At 44.0% G+C, this 23,864-nt stretch overlaps 1 protein-coding gene across 2 annotated transcripts in view; it reads right to left on the bottom strand.

Annotated features, from left to right (window-relative positions):
• The window catches only part of LOC118795733 (microtubule cross-linking factor 1-like), a 48,317-nt gene extending 26,291 nt beyond the window's left edge, over nt 1-22,026 (bottom strand). For both annotated transcript variants that reach the window (XM_036554436.1, XM_036554446.1), the window contains exons 1-3: nt 20,641-22,026; nt 16,969-17,193; nt 16,396-16,554 (exon numbers count right to left, since the gene is read on the bottom strand). In XM_036554436.1, coding sequence (XP_036410329.1) covers nt 16,396-16,554; nt 16,969-17,193; nt 20,641-21,540 — 1,284 coding nt within the window. In that variant the 5' untranslated portion in view covers nt 21,541-22,026. The remainder of the gene's footprint in view (nt 1-16,395; nt 16,555-16,968; nt 17,194-20,640) is intronic.
• Between the last annotated feature and the right edge of the window lie 1,838 nt (nt 22,027-23,864).

Below are 23,864 nucleotides of genomic sequence, written 5' to 3' on the forward strand. Positions count from 1 at the left end.
GTATTAGTCCACAAAACTACATTCGGGACCAAAAGAAAAGAAACGTGAACCCCACAATCACAGAACAAACTGTATGTGGAAAAAAACCGCACATTCATTTTTGTGGATGGGAAAGTGGATGTGCTGTGTGCATGTAATTATGCGGGTGACCAGCAGTGCTCTGTGCTACTTGGGCTATGCGGTGATTCAGTCTTCCAGCCCAGCTGACCAATGCACACGACTGCACAACACACAGATGGGACTCGCTGACAGCACCTGTGAGCTCAGTCCAAAGCAATAAGAGTGTCACTGTGGCCAGTTAATCCCCGAAAAACTGGGGCATGCCCACGGGCTGCTCATCGCTAGGCAGCTTGCACCAGCTCAGCCCAGGAGGCATTTGTTGACAGTTCACATCAGAGAACTCCCCTGCCATCCTGAGAAGCCTGTTGCGCCTTCGCATTGTCCTAACAGAACTTCTGTTTGGCAGGCTGTGTTTGACCATCTGCGGATTGCTGAGGCCAAGGGAAGAACAGTCCTGTGGTTTTTTTAAGCTCTACATAAATGGTCAATGGCTGAACCCTCTAACCTGTGCTCCAGAGATGTCTAATGAGCTTAATTTTTGATCCTAAATAAGACACGAAGGGTTTAGTTACAATGAACAACAGAACTGCCTACAGCTGCTGAGGACCAGTGCAACCAGCCTTTAACTTCATTCACAAATACAGAGCTGCAGTGGGCAAAGTAGTGACGTTAAAATAATGACCAATACAACAACCAGCCTGCACTTTCCTCATGAACAGGAGTGCATGTACTAGCTTGACCAATTTCTCATTTTGTTTGAAATGGAACAGAAAATGGGATAAAGCCATAAGCATGTTGTCCGATGGAAAGCTTTATGTATTCTGTAGAAATCTAGGGTGACGACATCACGAACAGGAAATATAGGTTATTCATTTCTGAGGGCTTGGCGCATAAATAAATCATGCAGTCATGAGACTCTTACAAAACAGGCAACATAATCACTGAGCACCATTCTTGTGGTTTTCAACCGCATCTTATCTGCTGGTGCATGAATGACCTTTTGTTCAAGTTCATCATAATTGCACCTTTATGAATGAAGTACACTTGTTCAGCGGGCCGCTGTGATGCATCAATCAAAGCACGGCAGGATATTTTAAACGCAAAACAATAGAGGCTGCCAATAACAGTGACTTTCCTGGGGCTGAACAAAAACAGTTACAGCCTCCTGACACATTTTGTACAAATTATCATTTAAATAACATTTTGCTGAACTCTATGTTCTACTTCAGTGTATTGACTACATAGTGGACAGCCAAAAGCCTGTACAATGAAGGCAAAACACCAACAGAACGTGTAATATTCTGTTGTCCACAGAATTAAGAGATACAGAAACGTGAGTGCCATGACTAATCCTGCAGACATGTGTTCAGTGAGTAAAGCAGCGAGACTGCTTTGTTCTCTGGTGGTGTTCTCTGAGGTCAGAGCAGTGTCTGTCCTGCCAAGAGAGTATCTGTTTTGAGACTCCAGGATTACCTCAGGGCAATCCGCAATCCAGAAAGGAAAGCCTTCTTATTTACCAACACGCTGACTACCTGTCTTATAGGTACATCTAGAGACAAGTGCATCTCTGCTTGTCATGATTCAACCTTATGTCCCCTGTCACGTGACAAATCAACCATGACAAAAACTGGCATGATCTGCAATATCCACTACTGTGACCACTCCTGACACAACTGGGTTGATCGGCGGCTGTCCCCCACGCAACAGCTGTGGTAATCAGTCCAGTACAAATCCGGCATGATGTATGATACCACATCTGTAGTGATCGCTCATGACACAACAGGGCTGATCTGCGGTGATCCGCGGCTTTGCAGGATTGATCTAGCTGCTCCCAGATAAGCGCAGTGTTGATCGGTGAGACACAGTGTCCCAGCTGAGACAGGCTCCTGCTGGGCATAGGTTCTTCCCTTCTGTCAAAGAGCTTTGCCAGGTTGGATCAAGCATGTACAGTATATAACACACTGCACTAGGATGTTCAGGAAAAAAAAGCATCAACAGGAACACAATGGACCATCCCGCTCTCCTGAAGAGCTCTGTGCTATAAATACTTATTACAGAGATTTGTTTACTTGGCAGACGGCCTTATCCTGGGTGGGTTACACAGCTTTAGTGAGTGCAGAGCATGGCTGGAAGTGTGAAATACAATTCAAAGTCAAATTACAATTCTAATTTACAAAGTGATCTACCCCCTGTAACACCGTAGAGTGATACAGAGCATTAATAGATACATGTCTGGTGTACAGTGCAGAGGAGAAACAATAATTTAAACATAAATTATGTCTTCCAGTGGCTACTGTGAACTAGGAGTGTTCCACACTGACAGGAAAATCAATCTGTAGATTTGAAAATAAGTTATCTACCACTTGTAATACCCAGAAATGGAGCAGACCATTAAGGGATACAAGTCTGTAGTACACTGCAAAGTACAAAATAAATCACATCAATCTTGTGCATGAACTGACTTTCGCTTTGATGGCAAGGAAGTTAATTTGCTTTAAAATGTCTAACAGGAGAAGGTGAGGAAAGAATGAGACACATGATTTATGATGTGGTCACACTAAGTGCTCGGGTAGACAAGCAAGAAATGGAGCAATCACAATGAGATAAGCGTCTTTCTTCCCCGGCATCTACAGTCGAATGCAGCCTTTTTCTCCTCCTCTAGGGGGCAGACTTTCAGCTGCCAGTATGTTGTTGAATCTACCCAAACCGTCACATGCATTACAGTCACACTGTGCTCAGATGTCAGAGGCCAGTGGTTAATGAGCCACTTTCTACAGGTTTTGTCTGAGCTAAGTTGCATCAGCACAAAAAGAACAGGTTTTGTTACATACTGATCCTGGAACAGCCAAATTCCATCTCCTAGGCATGCATTCATTACATTACAGGAGTACCTGCTAACGTTGTCATATGACCAAGAAATTCAAGTCATGCAGGTGAAACTGTCTCCTGTGCAATTACAGAGTGAAGACAGAAATGCTTGGCTAAATACAATGTAGGCCTGCTGCATACTAGTAGAGAGCAGAAAAGTAGAAGTGGGCTAGCAAAAATATCTCAGTAAACCAAATTTCCCATAAACACCTTTGGTCCGCCCTCATACTAAAAGCTAACCTGTTCCCCCTGACTGATTCGCTTGCTTTCAAAACCTTCCAAGCAGCATTCCTTAACAGCATAGCTCCATTTTCCCACAGATTACTTCTTGTAATAGCTGTTGTTTCCTTGCTTAGTGTGTTGCAACACACAACATATTGTCAGTAAAGATGGTGATTAGCATACATGTAGCACTGGAATTTGTTGATAAATACAGAGACTTTTCTCACAGTCTTTTAAGTACCACTCACACTCAGACACATACTATAATGAAGATGTGTTGCAGTGGGCTTGTGTCTTTAGAAAGGGAGCCCAAAGCGAGACACATTAGTCATTCTTCCCAGGCAGCCCATTTAATCCCATTTGTGTATGACGCTGAAGTGGCCGTTTGTGTTGTTATGGTTACAGAGGAGGGTAAACTGTTGGAGACTTGGCTGAGATTCATCAAGAAGGTCAAACTGCCATAGCTGGATAAAAAAAGCAGTCCCGGCTCCAGTTCATGCTGTAAGGTGAGGACTAAAAAAGAGCCCTCCATATGCAGAATAACATAAACGTGTGGTTTTCTAAACACATGGACCTGAAAACTTACTTTACCACAACATACATTCAGACCCTAGCTGTGTTTTTTTTTTTTCCTTTGAGGATGAACCTCTTGGATGACGGACACAAGCAATCCCCTTCTGAATTACACACAGGCCATAAACCCAGCCCAGTCATAATGTACAGTGCAGGTTCATCTGTTTAACTGTTGTAAGTCCCTGGGCGAAGAGGGGAGGGACATGGGCCGCGTGCCCCTGAGGTTTCTAATGGACGCCTTTGTGCAGTGCGGCACATCAGTGTCACACATCCAATGTATTTTTAAACTCCTGTCTCAGCACTCACCAATAAAAGCGCCCGAGCCACGGCCATCTATTCCTGAGCCTCTGAAGGTCACCCTCATCCCTATATCTCTACCCGCCCCCGTCCAGATGATTGATATGAGTGCACACTAAACCACAACTGCACATCAGGGGCTCCCTCTTTCCTAACATAAGGAAGATAAACACACTCTCCAGACACTACGCCTCTGGAGAATACCCCTCCCCTGATAGGTCGGCTCAGCCTGGATCAGCTGCCACCTGCTCTCTCTCTCTCTCTCTCTCTCTCTCTCTCTCTGGGGCAGTGCTTATTTCCATGTGACTGGCCATGGCAGAGTCCAATTGGGTGCAAAACCCAGACTGACACAGGGTGCATTTAGGAGGCTTTCAAAGTACTAAGCAGCACAGAGCAACAGCCTGGCACTGGACTATATATCACAGCGTGAAGGGCTATCCCAGGTGGGAAACGTTTACCCTTAGGCAGGAATACTACACATGCATTGCTCCTTGGCGCGCTCACAGTTAACAAGGCATCAAATTGCATAAAGAATAACACGAGATCTGAAAAACGGAGCAGTATGCATTTAAGACAAAGAGAGGGAATCGTTTGGCATGTGGTGAACTAAACATGAGGACAGACAAAGTGTTCACCACCTATTCGTCCATCTTCATTCTGAATCAGAGAGCTAGGCAATGAGGGGCAACGAATACGTGCACATCTGTAGCACGCTAAACTTGATGCCTGAAGCTCTGCTTGCTACATCCTGCACGTTAACCGTACAGACTTTGGAGATCCGGTCCAGTCTGTGGAACCTGCTCAACAAGAGGGAATCACTCATACACAGCATCTGGTGACTAATTCTTGATGACAAGCTCAGCTCTGACCGTGGGTTCCTTTGGGGGAGGAACTGAGCTAACACGTCCTTTTCAATACCATCAGATCAGCACTGTACTGCAGCCTGTGGCAGCAGTCTGGGTGCATTGTCACTAACTGCCCTGATCGGGACAAAGTTCATTCTGTATCCAATTTAAGGAAACAGAAGGTGAGATAGCAGGTGGCGAGGATTCAACAGAAGGAAACAACAGCTCCAGGCACAAGGGTAGCTAAGCTTAAGACGATGAACACAATACGGCAAGCATGTTTTGCCGCTGGAATGGTCGATAGCCCTTACTCAGCAAAATAACCAGAATGCATTAGGAAATTCTGGTTCTTCCTTGACAACAGCAGATTAGAACAATCTTTTCAGGCTTCTGTTCAGAGGTCAGTGCCTCTCTGTTCACCAAGCAGGAGGGAGTGCCTGTGTCCCCTGGGCTTAGGGTACTGTCTGCACTTTTCACAGCCTTCTCTCCAGGCATCAATATTCATGTGTACATTTCAAACTGAGGGCTTATCTTTCCTTTGGGCCGTTCTCGCTGCGTAATCCTACGGCACGGTCTAGACTCCTCCTGTCAGAGATGCTAGCTGTGTCTGAGTGATAAACTTTTAAAGGCACTTCAAAAACAAGTTTCTTTCCCCTTGCGTAATAATGAACCATATTTATTATTCCGTTACAATAGTATTCTGTCTTTTGTGCAGAGGAACATAGCTGAGGTACATGAGATTTTGAATGCATTTTACATGCGATCCATAGCTCTGTGTAAAATGACCATGCAATAACAATATTTTATCACACTTCATTTACAACACAAAAGAACACAACTTCAACCACTTCCTGATCCAAATTTCAGAAGGTGTTATCACAAACTATCACACTTACAGAATGGTTCACAACGATATCTGCAAAGAAAGACATTTTGCATTGACATTAATATCTCAGAACAAATGCCACATATCCAAGGGTCGGATTTTTTCACACAGCCGAATATAACGTTGAATCCAAGCAGATAATATCTCCAGGTGCTCATTAGCAAAGAAAGTGCAGTATTTATCTGTGTGGGTCAGCGTGTGGGGGAGTGTTTTAATTAGGGCTTCTTTGAAGGTAATGCTTGAAAACTGCTTACCCTTAGTTAAGCATTAAAACTGGTAGGACTACTCAGTGACTCCTACGATCAACACAGGCATGATCAGTGAAAGAGAGGTTGCATCTTCAGCCCCTGAGAAACAGAACCAAACCAAACATCACTGCCCCCAGTAAGTAGGCCATACAGAGCTAGAGAGATTGTCTGTAATGAGAGCAAGACCTTGACGTTGTGCTTTTAACGAAGCTAGGCCACGCATCATTACCTTGATAGAATAATACTGTCAATCAATTCGTAGACTTTTACCTCACATCCTACCAAACACAGTGCACGTAACGATCTCCTATAGTAGTCTGCCTGAACTCTATTCAGGAAGGGAGGGCTCGTCGCCTAGCATGAAAGTGCAAGCTAGAGGCAAGCAGACAGAAATGACACAGGAGTGATGCAGAAAACAAACGAAGGGAGGGCACAAACAAATTCAATAATATAATCCAGACCTGATTGATGGATTTAAATACACAGCTCTTTGCTATTGCCAAATGTATCACCAGCTTCTTTCCCACCAATGTTACTGTTTGCCTTATGCCAGGGGTGTTGGTTGATGTCCTATGAATCCCAGAGGAATACATATAAAAAGTACTTAAAAAAGCCTTGTGGAAATTTTAAAGGGTGTGACATGGTAATGTTATGATCAGGCTTCTCAGAGACCTCAGGGGCCTTTACATCAGCGCCCAATGGTGACTTCAGCAGCTCGCTGTTGGTTAAAAGTCTTGATTTAATCTAGGACCCTTGACAGAAAAACCAAAGTTTTCTCTGACGTCAAGCGAATGCAAAGGTTGAAAATGACTTCACGCATTCCTTTGACAATGTCTCATATTTTCATTAAAAAGTGCAAGCTGTAGATGAGCGTGGCTGAATGTGCTGTGGTTTTTGTCAAAGTTGAGAATTATCAGCCAACACTAACACCTGTATCAATAAATGAAGAGAAGGCTTCTTATGTGCCCTGGTATAAATGAACATAGCACGCCCCTCGACCCTGGAATGTACCCAGTGTTATGCTGGCATGAACCCAACCCTCACTTAGATTCTGGCTTCCTGAAAAGGTATGTCGGGTGACTAAGTGCAGTGCTAATTTAGCAGCGGCATACAGCGCAAGCGACCAGGGAGAGCTGCTGACTGAAAGACCTGCTCTGACACTGAGATGGAGGCTTAGGGAATCAATTTTAGTTGCGACAGCAACACAGCCATGCAACAACAAACAAACCGAGACTTGGCTCGAGTATACACGAGCTTGAGGATTTTCAAAGAGATTTATACGGAGAGGCACTGATGTTGTGGGTATCTCGAGTACTATACACTCAGTGCCCAAAGCTCTGTTTCATGCATATTCTATTTTAATACCTCAGACTGTGCAGATCTGGCCCAGTCTATTGAACCTGTCAGCTCGTGAAGAATGAATCACCCATGCACAGCTTCTGGTGACTAACTCTTGACTGCAGTACAGTCATGTCACAACCAACAACCGAGACCTGGGTTGGTGATACACAAGCTCAATAATTTACCATGGGACCCTCAAAAGACCTTCACACCGAGCGGCAAATACATCAATAAGTATCAGGAGACACCTCTGTTCTGTTGTGAATACATCAGCACTGAGAAGTAGAGGCAACACTCCTCCACCCTGCAATGAATACATTCAATAACACTTACATCATATGGGTTGCAGAAAAACAGCAATAATGACTCTATGCATTTGATCAGAAAGTGGTAACGGCAGCCACTATAGGCGAAAAAATTTACAAGCATCTCTGTCAAAACAAATGTATCCAGCGTATCCAAACACCAGAAAAAAGGGCCTTGACCCTGTAATGGCCCACAGGGCGTTTAGTCTGGCTTGAAGGAACATTTTGTGAATGAGATGTGAAACGCGTTGAGGGACGGGGAGTCGGGGCCTGGCTCTACAGCCCTTCCCCGTCCTTCCTGGGGCGTGTGCGGAAGGCGGTCTGGTAGGATTCCAGCACCGCTGATGAGGTGGAAAACAGAGGGGCGTAGCCTCTGGCACTTCTCATCCCACGCCTTCTGCAGATGGCCAGAAACTGCTGTGGGACCAGCGGGCTAGAGCTGGTTCTCCCACTTGCGTCACAACAAATAAATCACACGGAACAAATTCGAAAAGCTGCAGTGCGTTCGGCCGTGGTGCTCCCACACGTCTCCCAGGTTGGTGTGACGGGAGCCTGTGGTGTCTGTCGTGACGTGACGAGCTGCACTTCATCCCCCCTACGAGGACCCCCGTGGGGTAGACCCTTGCAGAGTCTCCTCAGATTATGTTCGTAGAGGATCTGGTATTCCCCGGTCACAGTGGGGCAAAGTGGAGCCAGAGCTGGACATGCTAAAGCAGTAAGGCAGAGGAGTCCACAATTCATACAGTTTCATTATCCACAGTCTACTCGTTTGGAAACTCATCTGTGTGGACAAATGCAGGAATACTACATCACTCGGCAAACATTATTCTCCTATTTATCATCATTGCGTGTTTCATCTATGAATGTTAAATCGATGAAAATACAGGAAATAGAAAACACAAACTCATATTTTGAGTTTAACAATGTTTTTTTTTTTGGTGCAGTCACATTCAGCTTCTTGTCTTTCTTTGCAGAAGTGCCAGTTAAATCCTGAAACAAAAACTGTCAAGTAACTAAAAACACAAACAAACCAACCAAAAAAAATCAGTGACTTTTAGCTCAACGACAGGACATTTATTCAAATGGCTGGAAACTGTGAAGTAAGATGCTATGACTCAGATCCGCCCCTGTGTTTGGAGACGTGACGAGGGGATGAATTGTCTCCTCCCATTCTGCTGGACTCCCTCCAGCACCTCCAGGGCTGCCGGGCGGAACACACTTCAAACCCGGAGAGTCACTTCACCCTCATTTTCATGTGTGTCACATCTCCCTCCACGTTCGCGCACTGAGCCTGGCCCCCCCACTCCCGCGCTAATCTCCACCACAGACTCTGAGAGTGGATTAGCGCCCAGCCCCCGGTAACCCTGTACATGCATATGAAGCATCCCTCCTGTCTCAGGGGACTCTCGCTGACCACCCAAACTGGCGATGGAAAGACAAAGGGCCTTTCTGTCACCTCCCACCCCCTCTCCCCCCCGAGAGAGCTGCGGGCCGTCGTCTCTCTCGGCTCAGCCTCGCAGCGGTTCACCCAGCTGGTTAATGATGTGCCCCATTGTGGAGCCCCACCATGGGTCAGTGGGTTTCAGTCTGTCCCCTCTAATGAGGGGGAAGGGCCCGGAACGGCCCTCAACAGACCTGCGGCGTGTACACTGAAAGGAGAAAGCTTTGGAAAATTCCATCTTCCATATGGGTTGAAGGTTTTGCGCGTATACAGATGGACTCGTCCTTTCAACAGTGTGTTTTGCTAAGAAGCGGCAATCATTGTTCTACAGGAAACATGCATTTCCATTGCTGGAACAGCATTTATCCCCCACCCAAGTCCATTCCCCCTCTCTTTGTTTAATCTCAAATGATGAAAAGATGTATGTTGTGTAACACCAACACTACATTGCACTATGTAGGTGCCTGCCCTCCTTTCAGAGGTAATACTACTGATGGGAAAGTAATGAACCCTATTATTGTGTGGACATAATTTTGTTATCAATGAGCTGAACTGATCTTACTGGACTACTGTGAGGAGCAACGGTTGATAGATTCAAGTAAGTCAGTGACTGACAGCATGACATCTCCACCGTTGATGGGATTCAGTCTCAGTCTCCCACCACTAGTTAATACACTTGTGTAGGTAGCCATCTCTGTTTGTATATAACTCCACTGAACAATCATGTTTGAAAGTTTTATACATGTTAAAATACATGAAGGCCATTTCAGCAAAAGGTTTTGTAAAGAAGTGTTGACTGCTGCCCTACAGGAGCCTTCATGGCCATTCCTTCAACAGCACCCCCACACACCACCACCAGAAAAAGCTGGTCTTCTCTTTGCGTCTAGTGGCATATAAGCTTGATGAAAAGATTAATGTACTTGTCTAACGCCGACACTGTGCATTGCACTGTATGGGTTCCTGTTTATGGGTAATGCTAGCTATGCCTCGAGAACCACAAAGTGCATGGAGCTGTCATGGATCTGAAACAGTCATACTGGTTTACTGTGGTGAAAAAAGCATTTTGATAGGTTAAAACAATTAAGTGATATACAGCATATGACAGTTCTTCCCACAATGGGATACAGACTAATTCTCCCATCACTAGTTACTGTAGATAATGATGTTGTATCCTATGTAGCTAGCTCAGCACACATTAAATTATACTGCACAATCACAGACAGACTCAACTTCAGGTAACAGCAGTTCAAAGACAAACATCCCCCTGCATCTCAACCTGTTTGAAAGTGTCCAGATGGTGACCCGCTCACATGTTCACAATTGCACAGCTTGTGTTTATACGGACACTCACGAGGACACAAAATGTGCCCAGATTTCTCAGACCTCTCCTTTTACCTGGTCTGGTGGTTCCAAATCGAACGTTATGCTGCGTCAGAGGTCACAGTGGAACAGCCGCAGCTGGGAGTTAGATGGATGTCAGGGCTACTTTAGTTGCAGGAATTACAGTGCATGTGTTGGATACATCATCTGGTTCCACATTCAATTAAAAACATGCTCAATTCCACAGGACACTGTCTATGAAATACATGGCTTTTTGAACTGTCAAGAGGTTTTTGCATAACAGTTCCTGAATACCACAGGCTTGACACAAATCATTCCATTTGCCACAATGGAAATATTTTCTTGCAGATTTATTACAAAGAAATCTCAATAGCCTGCAAAGAACGTTATTCTCAGCATAAAAACATCTCAGCAATGATGAGAATGTTGTTCACACTGTCATAATTTTGTCATGAATGTATCATAGCTTACATCCCCTGAGAACCATGTGTGAACTTGAAACTACTGTACTGTTCTTCCTTTTTCACATTTAAGTCATTGAGAAACAAAAATGACTCAATATTAATATGCCACAAAAGGTAAATCGACTTGCTACTCCAGCATAAAATACTAGCATAGTATACCTGCATATACTAAACTGATCATTTACCACACAAGAGAAACAGACAGTAATGATGACGAATGTCTTGAACAACATCTATACAAATCTTAGAAATGTATCCAGCTGTTGATACATATTTAAAAATATTGATTGTTTTATGATAATTTTGGACACATTCTTGAAAAACTGCTATTTTTTTAAAAAAGGAATAACAGTCCTATAAGTCAAAAAAGCAGAGAGCAGAAGAGGTTTACGACTCTATAGGCTTTACACTATTTAGCTATTTTTAAACCACCATGATCCTGTCAGACAAAAATAAAGATGGTTTTCAGGAAGTCCTGGGTTTAATAAAAAACAATTATCACCACGCCATGCACCAAAGCAAATATTATAGGAGCTGTAAATACTTTTCTCTATTCATCCATACAGATGGCACAAAAACCTTTAAATTCCATTATTTGCTTAGCTGAAACCCTTACTGAAAGCCACTTACTTATCATCCATTCTAAACGGCTGGATTCTTACTGATGTGATTTGGGAGACGTTTTTTCCCCCCAGGGTCCACTAGCAGTGGCCCACCCATGAAAAGATTCACCAGCCTTTGGGCTACAAACCCGGCTTTTACCGCTACGCCACCCTACTGCCACTGCTGCATTTCCTTATGCATGTGTTGTGTGTTTAATAGTCTTCTGCTTCATGAGCATCAGAGTATCCCTTGTGCAGTGGTTAGAGTGGGGAGGGAAAAAAAAAAAAATCACAGGCTGGGCCATCTGAGGCCAAGTGGCTGTTAGTGTGCATTTAATACGCTTAGACCCACTTCCAAAATGTGGTGGGACTCCATGCAGAAAGCGCTTGGGCATCTGAGAGCCCGCTGTTGGCTCTTTGACCTCTTTCCCCAGCTTCGTCTAATTTTGTTGCGTCTCATATGAACTCTCTGTGGAGCCTCGGAAGGCTGCCCATGCTCCAACTCTACTCTGCAAAATGCCACTTAAAATCTGCTCCACTAGCAGTCAACCTGAGACACAGTTTGAAACAGACACATTGTGCATAGGGAAGCTAATGCAAAAATGAATCCTTTGCAAATCCTGCTTAATGTTTATATTTGATTAAAATGTAACACTGTACACTGTTTAATATAATTACTGATAAAACACCTGATCGCATGTAATGATCCAAATCTTTGAGACAAATCAACAGAGACCACATACAAAGGATTTTCTAACAATAAACTGCTTATAAAAATCTAAACATGTTGTAATTCCTACAAGGGAAAGGGACTGTGCTATTTAATTATTCTAGATCGGATTAAGCTTCTCAGAGCACTAATCCATTCAGGCAGGACTGTTTCAGCTGCTGCAAAGCATTGGGATTATTTTGTCTTTATTTGGGTTTAGGGAATCGAGGAAAACTACAAGCACGGACATGATACACCAGTGCAACTACCTGCAAGGGCGACGAGATTTGCACACGTATGAGAAGTATCACACCGGCTCTGGAACTGCTCCCACGCACTGACCTTTGCCACACATCCCCCTGTTCTCTGCGCGTCTCTAATTACTGAACGTTTACGGCGCGTCTCGTGCCCCTCTCACCGGAGCAGCGTCAAGAGTGCTTGCCGCTCTGCCGCGCAGGTGTTTATTGCTCCGGATGACGTGCTGGCTCTGAGCGCGTGACCGTAGGTCTCTCTCCACTCCCCCCGCATAGCTGGAGAGATGTCCGCTCTTTCAGCGGACCGTGCGTCTCAGTGCAGTACCGCCGCATCTGTGCTCCGCCGTCCCCCTCCCCACTTTGCTGGCGGAGTTGAGGAGGAGATGCAAACTAGGTCAATGGGATTCTTTCATCTTCTCAGAACCCTCACGCACACAGAGAGAGAGAGAGAGAGAGAGAGAGAGAGAGAGAGAGAGAGAGAAGCTAGAAGCCAATGGCTGTTCTTGCCATAGATGCTGCAAGGACCTCCCTTCTCCATTGCTATAATCATTTGTTTGTGTAGCAGATGCCCCTCGTCCAGGGGATAGAGTTAATGACCCATATCTTTTAGCAGCTTTGAATATTGCATTCTCTCAATTAGAGCAACTACACAACAAAACTTTCTCTGAGGCCCAGCAGCAAACCTGGAACAGCAGACACTGAGCTAGGATTAATACCTGTAAACTTATTATTAAAGCCCTACAACTAGTGAGCAATCTGCCCATTAAAACATATACAAACTCTACAAGACAATATTTGGGCTCTTCACCCAAGTTTAAAACACTGATGTGAGTGACCTCACCCACTGATAAGATGGTGCATTAACAGATCAAATTCCTCAGAGATCAAACTTTGTATAGTTTTAATACTTCTGCAGTTACCAATACCAACAGTAAAGGTTCAGCAGGAGAATTTGTTGAGTGGAACAGTGAAATATTGCTAATAAGGCGACTTATCAAAGCAGTTTGTCAGATCTTACACTTAGACCTCAGTGTGCTGTAATTCAACTTCTTTTCCAAACTTCCCAAATCCAAAGCACAAAATTCAGGTTAAGCACCTATGATCTTGGATTTCCTTTTAACACAAGAAAGCTTTAGAATCTGACCTGAAACAATAACACGTTTCTGTATAACCACTCCAATTACATCTGAACCTTAACTGTACAATACAGATGCATAAAAAATTTTTTTCTCTTGCATTGTGCTTAGAGGAATTTGTTTATCATTACGAGTTCTTGATGCCAGAAGCCATTTAGCAAAATCCTCCCAGTCACATAATGTGCATTCAAATACTTCATTAGACACAATTTGTATCACATCGCAGATCTTAATTCCTTTTAATCTAATTATCCCCTCAAATGTATCTACATTCAATTTTAAACCCTGCTGAAGAATTGCATGCCCATGCTTGAAGGAAGTCATTTAGAACAAAAATGTAAATGAATTGTGTTTTGCCAGGAATTAATGTCTAAATTTACAATTCTTCTCTACGTGTTTATGCCTGCTGCATATGTGAAGATGCTGAAATACAATCCTGCAGCTGCAGCCATGAATTCATAATGGAAACTTGTCACTTACACCTTTCATCAGTGTTAAAAAAGGCTGTTATCACCTCTTCATACATTAGTCAGAGAATAAACCCCCACCTTTTTCTTCCCTTTTCCTCTTTGTAAAGCCTAGAGGTGTGAGAGACAATTCAGAAACAGATTGAGTCTAGAGGGCTCCTGTGGTGGCTAAATGCTACTGGGGATTTTACAGGGTCCACTTACACTGCAAGTACTGGACACTGGGACTATTTCAGCTGCTCTCCACAGTCCCCAAGACTGGCTCGCTGTCCTCTACCAGGCCAGAACACTGAGACACTGGCCCCACCTCCTCTACTGGGACCGGGACAGTGTGACTGGCTCCAACTCCTCTACCAGGACCAGGACACTCAGATGGGCTGAGTAAGTGTGGGACCCTCTGGAAAGTCAATTTCAATCAACTATTAATTATTCATTCTTCTTCTTGCAGTTCAGATGCATGATCTTTCAAAGAATGAATATTTTACAGCTAGAAAAGGCTGTCTATCGTAACAACCTAGATGCACAAGCTCTCAAAAGTATTCATAGGGCTCTCAAGACAACCCTTTCAGGGTAGTTTTACTTGCCTTACACCCGCTGCTTAAGCATGACCACACCTGACTGGACAGGTTTCACATCATTTTTGAAAACTGGAAGTTTTCAGGGACGTCTTCCCTGTGAAGACTGAAGTGGCAACAGGCCACCATGACAAATGTTTTATGCACCTTATGGTCTATTCCTGACCATTTATTGATGCAGTGTAATCCGAGCAGTCCCTGAAATAATACATAATTCTTCATTACTGAGCAGTGAGCTATCCCATTATTCCCCAAGATACACAAATTAGAAATTTAACTGAAACTCCCGACAGCTTAATTAAATCCCGGATGCAAAAATAATAACCAATTATGAGTGACTGGTTCCAAGACACTGCGAATTACTGTCCAGAAAATTGGAGTGCAGTACAAGTGTGTTCTGCGTTTGTGATGTCTCAATTGTGAAATTTAGAAACGACTGAAAGAAAAAAAGAACCTCCACCTACTTCTTCAGAAAGAGTAGAGGAATCGTAGAAATCACACGACGCTGTTAAGAAGGCAGAGGGACCGCGTTTCTAGGGCATACCTCCAGAGATCTGCAGAACTCTCATTCTTATTAATAATGGTTTAGAAAATTAGTTTATCATGAGCTAAACCCTCTCCCTCAGACAAATCAATGGAAAAGCAAAACAACACATATCTAACACAATGTCCTCTTTTCTCAAACATGCAGACTCTGAGCCTCAGAACAAAGGTGAAGACTGAACTTTCCCACCAAGGCAGCTGCTGCCAAATTCCGCTACAGCCTGCAACCAACACTCCAGCAGCTTCTCAGTCCCAGTCAATACTTGCAAAGGTCAGCACAGAGGTGGTCAATGGTCTGTTTCCAGACTTATCTTATATGAATGTTAGTTGGGTCATTAAACCGTCACTGTGCAAAACAATGGCTGTGGTATTTATAGCGAAATGGCATCTAGAAGCTGGCATAAGCATCCCCGCTCTGGCACAGCGGTGCAGGTACAAGTCCCTGCCAGACTCAACACTGAAAACAGCGGAGTTATGAAAGTCTATAGTTCCACTGGTTGGAAATTACGGTTATTGCATGGGCCAACTTGTATCCCAATGTAAATTCCCCATGCCCACCACAAACCTTACTGACTGCTGCCCAGCAACAGCAAGTTGGTCCAACTGTGGGACACTACATTCTTGCAATGACATCCAGCACAAGCAAGAAATGCAAACTTTGTGTCTTTTATGAACAAATGTACATTCCAGATGTTCAGACTCAGCTGTTAAAAGGTTGTATGGCAGCTTTGCGCTTAAAGCTGGTAAAGAGGTTCTGGAGGACCTTTTCTGAGTCTATAAACCTCCATCTTAATTCCATTAATTATCTGTAAAATCAACTATTTATATGAGCACAGTTCCTCTTTCCAGATTGATTTTAAATTGTTATGGTGGCCTTTCCAGTTGGCCTAAAGTGAACCCAATAAACCCAGACAGCTTCCCTTCATTGTCTTATCCAAAGCATGACATACTGACATCACTCAGCCAGCATGCCACAAATGCTAAAAGCGACTACCCAGCTAAGTCTGTTCAGAGGGCAAACCTACACTGCCTGTGCTGGCCCCAATGGAAAAATAAAATCACAGAACAGACAGACACCATCTGGCCAGGTGACAGTATAATTGCCATTGCACCTGCAGCCCTGACCAGGTGAAAGCAAGCAACCAAGTCAAATACACAGTCAGCTGGAAATAACCACTGCCTCTTCTGAAACAGCAAACCACCACCCAAGCGTCTTACCTCCTTCAGCCTCTCGATCTCGTTGTGCAGTGCCTGCCTGGAGATCTCCACCTCGATGATCTTCTGACGCAGGAGCTCGTTCTCGTCCTCCGCCCGGGTGCGCTTGTCCTCCACGCTCTCCAGCTCATTGTGCAGGCGCACGGAGACATCTTTGGCAACCTGCGCAAACACACACGCAAGTCACATCCCTTATATCTCGCCCAGTACAGCTGCGCTGTGCTCCTATAGAAACCCCCATTAACGCCCTGCACTTCCACCGCAGAAAACCTCTTCAAAGACCATTACATTACATTACATTACATTATTGGCATTTAGCAGACACTCTTACACAGAGTGACTTACATCAGTTACAATGTTATCCATTTATACAGCTGGATACTTACTGAGGCAGTTGGGGGTTTTAAGTACCTTGCCCAAGGGTACAACACCAGTTCCCCAGCGGGGAATCGAACTGGTCACAAGTTCTGCTCCTTAACCACTATGCTTCACTGCCGCCCCAGACGGAAGGTATCTGTCGCAGCGGGAGAGGAGAGGGACGCGTGTGTGTACATGTGTGTGTGCTTGCGCGCTCACCTTCAGGTCCTGCTCCAGGCTGCGCACCAGCTCGCCGTCCACCTGCCCCGTCTGCGCCACCTTCAAGCTCTTCTGCTCGGCCTTGCGCAGCCGGTACTGCAGGATGCGGCAGTTCTTGTTGGCCCGGTCCAGCTCGCGCCGCAGCTCCTGCAGCTGGTACACCTCCTCCTCCAGGTAACTGTCCCGCACCTCCTCCATCTCCGCCCGCAGCTCCTCCACCTCGTCCTGCGAGGGCAGAGAGGGAGGCCCTCAGCACAACCTTCACGGAGCTACTCGGCTTTAACGGGTTCAGCTGCACGTCATTATGCACCCACATACGCAGCGTCACTTCACCTTGTGCCACTCGTCCAAACTCAAATCCCACTGGTACCACTTCATATCTGTCTCTGCCGTGCCAGCCAGGCTTAAAGCATAATTCCTGCTCTAATGACAGCTAATTTTCTACAGTTTAGGTCCTCGGGACAAGAGAACACAAATAAAGCTGGACTTACTGGGATCACCAATCCTGTCACCAAATGGACACTCATTCTAACTCCCATTCAACAATGAGAACCTCAAACATATGCAGAAAAAAATATCTCAAATACCTCTTTTGATTGCCACAAAAAAAAAAAAAACTTGTGAACGCTTGTGAAAAAGCACCTGAGCAATTTTCCTCCTAAAGAGAAATGAAAAAACCTTCCAATTTAATTTCTTTGGACTGTAACAGCCAAGAAGACAGTTTTCTTCTGTCTTGTTTCTGGACTGTGAGATTGCTCTATCAATGCTACAAGCCCCATGTACAATTTATGTCAACCCTGCAAATAAACAAAACTGCCCAACAACGATATGAATAAATGAATAAACTATAAACCAACATATTCTGAGATGCTATGGTAACATTTCCTTGAGCTCTTTCGCATAAATAACAAAAGAAGACATTCTGAAGATGCCCGAATTGGCGAGGACTCACACCAACATGTAGAAAAAATGATCTTCCTATAAAACTTGTGGGGTACCATAATGCCAAGTCTTCATATTGATTCCAAACTTGGCAACTATAGTTTTTCAGTAATCGCATTAAGAATTTCAGCATTAATCATGCTGTCACAGGAGCCATTCTGCTAACTTGTTAAAGTACTTACTCTTCAAGGAGGACAAATATAGTCTTTGACCCTTTGTGCACCACAATTCATTGAGGCAAGTATTATGCCTCTGGACCTCTGTGTAGTTACACAGTGTCAGGGGCCGGGGCCAGTGTGGAACCAGCCTGTTCTCTCCCATGGCTGGGGGGGCTTTTTTCTGGAGGCACACCACTAACTTCCCCTCACTTACTTCTCACAGACATCTTACTGGGTCAACTGTTCATTAAATTACCCCTTAGGTCATGGAAACCAGAGATGGAGTTTTTGATGGGTGGCTGAGAGCAGATTGGGATGGATGTCAGGATTGAGCAAAAGTGAGAAGCCGGCAGTGAAAGGTGGTAGAACTGATGATCAGGGACAGATGAAGGGAATGGAAAAGAAGTATACAGAGACAGGAGGAAAAGGACTCCAGAAAAATCTGCAACGGCCCTCAGTAAGAGTCTAATCAGTTAAATTTGCAATACACTGATAAGTATGTGTTGCAAGTTATCTAAATGTTCATTTTTGCAACTGTGAAATATACATGTATACGCAGTCAATTTATAGATAAAAAGAAAAACAAGCAGGCAGAAAAAACAATCAGGTGTTGGAATTCTTGCCATATCATGGCACAGACCATTTTAACATACAAATATATTGTCTCTTACAAACTATAGCTAATGTTTAGGCCCCAAGGCAGAATACTAACGGCTTAACTTGGGCGATCAGCTGCCACGGGAATCTAACAAAGCACAGGCTGAGATCTATTGTACGTCGCTACACTGAAACAAGGATGCCTCCTCCAAAGGGAGGGAAAGCATGGGGACACAGCTGGCAGACAGAGGAGGCTAGCCCCCCCACCCCCCCTCCTTTATTGTTCTCTGCGCAACATCTTGGAGTAGTCCTCTGCTATCAATCCTCTGGGGACAGGGCCATTGTGAAAACAACTGCCTTGGTGCAAAAAGCCACCAAAGCCAATTAAGAGGCTTGTCTTCATGACGAGAGAGGATGATAATGTGCCGCAGAGGAAAGTTATGAAAGCACTGACATTCGATTGAATTTCATGCTGAAAGAATGTGGCAATTAGCCTACTGCGATGGCTATTCCTCTCCTCTTTCTTGGCTATCCGAGGACTCGTTCGTCATTTTGAAAAACAATATCATTCCACATTCACATACCAAATATAATTTGCAGCAGGCAATGCCATCACAGACTTATTAGTCTCTTTTGAGCAGAATAAGACGGAATAGTTTTGAAAGACTATACCGTGAACGGTAGCCACACATACTGTACATACTGTGGAGGAAGAGCCATACAGTCACACAGACGGATTAATAGAGGAAACACAGATTGCTGAAACATATTTTGAAGCCGCTCTGAAATGTTACAGTACAAAAGCTCATTGAAAATATGGCTGTGTCTCCTGTAGTGGCCCCCAGTTCAGTGTGTTTCTGAATGCCAGCTGGGTACGGCTGCCAGGCAATACAATGTGTTAAACTGTGATTCATGTTAAAGGCAGCGCTGGCATTCACCTCCCTCATGTGTTGATGGCTTCACTGATATCAGAACAAATCTCACGCTGTACACACATACACAGACTCACACACCCACACACCTTAACTAAGCCCTTGATTTGATGCTGCCTGAGATACCTGCACATTTGGAGGTGTTCACTGTAAACAAGCTTTCATTGGCAGGCATTAATGCAAAACTGTGACCATCTGATAGATGATAACTCCCTTGTTCCTGATGAAGGAGGCAGAGATGTTAACCCAAAACATAAACCAGAATCGCAGATTTTAGTTTACATGCTGGATCAAACATGTAATTTGACTTCTGTAAGCAAATTTTAAAATGCCTAACTATGCACATTCTACGTTACACTTAATTCCTGCTATTGTGTATTAGTCCTCTTCACATAAAAAAGCTAAATATAGTATAATCATTTTTTACATTTTACACAAAAACAAACTGTTTTAGTGTCAATCATAACATATCGCACGACGTAAAAGGAAAACATCTTAAAATATTTTACTATGACCTGGCATAATATTTACGTTACAATTCCTCGGAGCTAACTGGCCGAAGAAATATCGGCATGCTGTGTTAAGCTGGTCTAGAATAATGAGGCGTGCACGGCAGCAGAGCATTTGGAAAAGTGACAGGTTCCTGCGTCAGTGAAAACGTTATCTGACAGTAACAATAAAATCAGAGTCCAATCAGAGCAAGATTACAAAAGGGCAACCAGGCATGACATCAGCCTACAAATACAGCAAATGTGCGACAACCTAAACGCAGCAATGAAGCGAAGGATTTTTACGAGGCAAAAAAACTAAGTAGACAGTCACAGACCCTTGCATTAAATACTGTGGCCGTAACATTTTCTGCATTGGTATCATCGACCCTAGCGTAATGCTGATAACCTCATGCTCGTTAAAGTTGTGCGAGCCCCACCGCTTGGCAATTCTCAGTGTACGTTTCTCCCCCCACAAATTAACTACACAAAAACAGGGCACTGCAAACGGATCCAACTTTAAAATAGACTGTCGCTAGCTCTCGTATTAATTACCTTGAGGTAGTCATTTTCCGAACGAAGGTCCTCAATTTCCCTTAACAAATCCTCTTCATTTACGTCTTTGTTGCCTTTCAAAATATGATGTGCCGGTGCACTTGATTTCCCCAGTTTGGGATCAGGTTTAGATTTCCCCAGTGGTTCCTCTGTGCTGCAATGTCCTTGCGTGAGCAGACCACGGGGCACACTCTCTTTCGCCGATGACATGGCGCATGGTTCAACAATGCGCGGTAGAGGGTGAGTTCCTCCGGTGGGTTCTAAAGATGATGCTCCCTGCAGCGAATTATCCCCCCCAACCAGCTGGTCCCGGTCGCTAGACCCAGAGCCGGTTCCGGACTCCGCATCGCTGCTCGCTGCCTGTGCGCACCTTTGTTCATCGGACAGCGGCTCGGAGGGACAGTCGGACAAATCCGAGCTGCTGTCCGTGTGGTTGACCCTGCCGAGACAGGCATCTGTTGGCACACAGAGAGGGGACCCATGAGTGGACTCCGCTACACAGGGAATTTTACCCTTTTTCCCTTTGGTGGCGTTTTGACTCGCATCTACTTGTTTACAGGCGACTTTCTGTTCAGATGTTGCATTCTGGGTGACCTTAGCTGGCTTTTTGGTTGTCACGGACTTGGCATTACTTTTCGCCGGAGTTGGCCTTTCTTTTGCTCCAGAAACGTTGCGCCGGGAGACACGGCTTTGAGCAGCCTGGAGTCCTGCCGATGGCTGTTGCTGCTTGCTCGACAGTTTGGGAGATTTAGGTGCTATTCCTGGTGGTTTGGCTGACGCGCGGGAGTGGATATCCTTGAGGACCGGTCTCGCTGGGGAAGGTGCTCGGTTCACGCGTTTCTTCTCCAACTGGTGGTTCTGCTGCTTGATTTCGCCGTTCGAGCCATTTGCACTCTCCATTATCCACAGACACCGGGAAGGGGAGGGTGATGGAGGAACTGATCAATCCTCAACCCAGACAAATAACACCGACAGATCGCATCGGCAACACAGTTCTGCTCATTCGTTTTCTTTTTCATCACTTCGGATTGGTGCACATCCTTTTCTTGTAGCTACTCACACCGAAACGCTGGTGGATTTTAGCAGATTGTCGCTATACCCGTGTTCGTCCTCTCTCCTTGAGGAAATCATGAAATTAAATGAACTTGTACGTTCGATCTGATGCAAGTCACACCTGCAGTCTCCGCGGGTCGTTGCTCCAGATTTCAGTGTAAAAACTTTTCATTAAAAAATGGTTTATATTTATCCCCCGTGCCTCCATTTCGTGTCCCCATCCTTTATCCGTCTAAGTCGGTGCCCATCTTTCTCCCCTTCCACTTCGATCTGACATGTAAAATCTGCAAACGCTGCGGTCTCTGCTTCTGACGCCCGTAGTTTCCCCGTAGCGCATGCGCTCCTCTCTCACAAACACGCTCACACCCCTCGCACCGGTCATACGAAATCAGTCATACTAGTGGTGTGAAATGTGGAAAGCTTCTTGCATCCTCATACTGATGGCTGCGTCTACAAATAATGGCACCAGTTGTGTGCGTGTGTGTGTTTTTTTTAACATAAAGTCCCTTTTCACGGTTACTATCAGTTATTGTATCAGGCTACAATTCAATATTTCACATTACGTGTAATTACAAAACTATGAATTATGTGTATCTCTATGTCTGAGCCCGTTTAATATCCAAAAATATATTATTTACTGTGGTAGCAACGAGAATTTTTACATCATATTACCGCGTGAAATTAATCATTAGCTCATGACAAATCGAACCAAAATGAAAGTCAAACGTTTCGGCCTTTGTTTCAATAATGAATACATACTGTCATTATCAGTTGAAACTATTGCTAAACGATAAAGTCAAGGAAGTGGGTGAGCAAAAGTAACACACTGAAGTAATATGTTCATTCTAGTTCTGCTATAGTTCTGCTATAGTATGCATGTGTTTTCAGGCAGACCAAAAAAAAAAAACAACGAAAAACTAATCTACACTTATATTGCGACACATTAAATTTCAATGCTAATTTGAATAGAATTAATCAAAAGTAATGCCCTTTTACACGAAACATAAAAGAAGCATGACCGGGATTGTTACCATATATTTAAATACTACCAAAATATGGCCTTGTACCGTTTGCATGAACAAGAATGGTTGCAACATTCTTTTGCACCTGACGCCAACTTCCCTAATTTACACCATCAAAGGTTTTTCCATACTTGTGGACATGCATCTTACTATTTTAAATAATCAGACTGGTTCAATGAGGTAATTAAAGATTGAGCTGGATGAATTAACAGAAGCTCCAGAACAAACATGAAAAACATTAGGTGAGGAACTGCTTTTTTTAAGGAATAAACACAACCTCTTTTACAGTGCTGTTATGGTTTGTTATCTGATTCCATCTCACCCAAATGGTAGTGGTGGTGACTTCCTGCTGTGATCAATCTTCCTAAAAAAAGTTAAAGAAAAAAAAATCCATTCCAACCATCAGCATGTAATCACATTCATGTAGCGAGTATACTCCACCCACTTTTAGTGGAGATGAAGCAAACATCTCTTACAATCCTTTAGAAGACAAATCACACCATGTTGAATCATTTAATGGTGATCCACGTCAAAGCTTGAAAAAGGGGTTAGAGTCATCCTTTGCAATGAAAGCAATTCCAGTATGGTGTATGTGACTAAAACAATTGATAGGCGTTAAGAAAAGAATTACATCACATGTAAATGTGCATACATGGCACACCAGTGCAGTAATGCCACAATCACTTACCAGCTCTACACTGGGAAATCTAGGCTGTGTTTCCTCAGACCCACTCTGTTGTAAAATGAGTAATACTAAGTATGAGAATATTTCTCCTCATGTCCTTGACAAAATGACTCCTACTCCATGAAAAAATGACTCAGAAAATTACATCATTTCAATTGCAGTCAGGGTTAAAACAAGACTGTGACTAATTAGCTAACCACAGAGTACACATTTGGTACTAATTAGTATCTCACACTTACCACAGAGCTGTCGGTTAAACTCAACCCAAACGTGCGGCTTTGAGGTGGGATTAAATATGTGATGGGCTAACTATCCTAAGGGGCACCAATACAGTCTCTGAAACAGTAATATTACCCACAACATATTGTGTTATTCTGGTGTCATTGTATGATTATATTCACTTCCTGGACACAAAGCATATTGAGCTATTCCATTATACTCTGCCATTTTTGAAACAACTAACT

This window comes from Megalops cyprinoides, chromosome 2, assembly GCF_013368585.1.
Source record: "Megalops cyprinoides isolate fMegCyp1 chromosome 2, fMegCyp1.pri, whole genome shotgun sequence".
Taxonomy (NCBI): Eukaryota; Metazoa; Chordata; class Actinopteri; order Elopiformes; family Megalopidae; genus Megalops; species Megalops cyprinoides.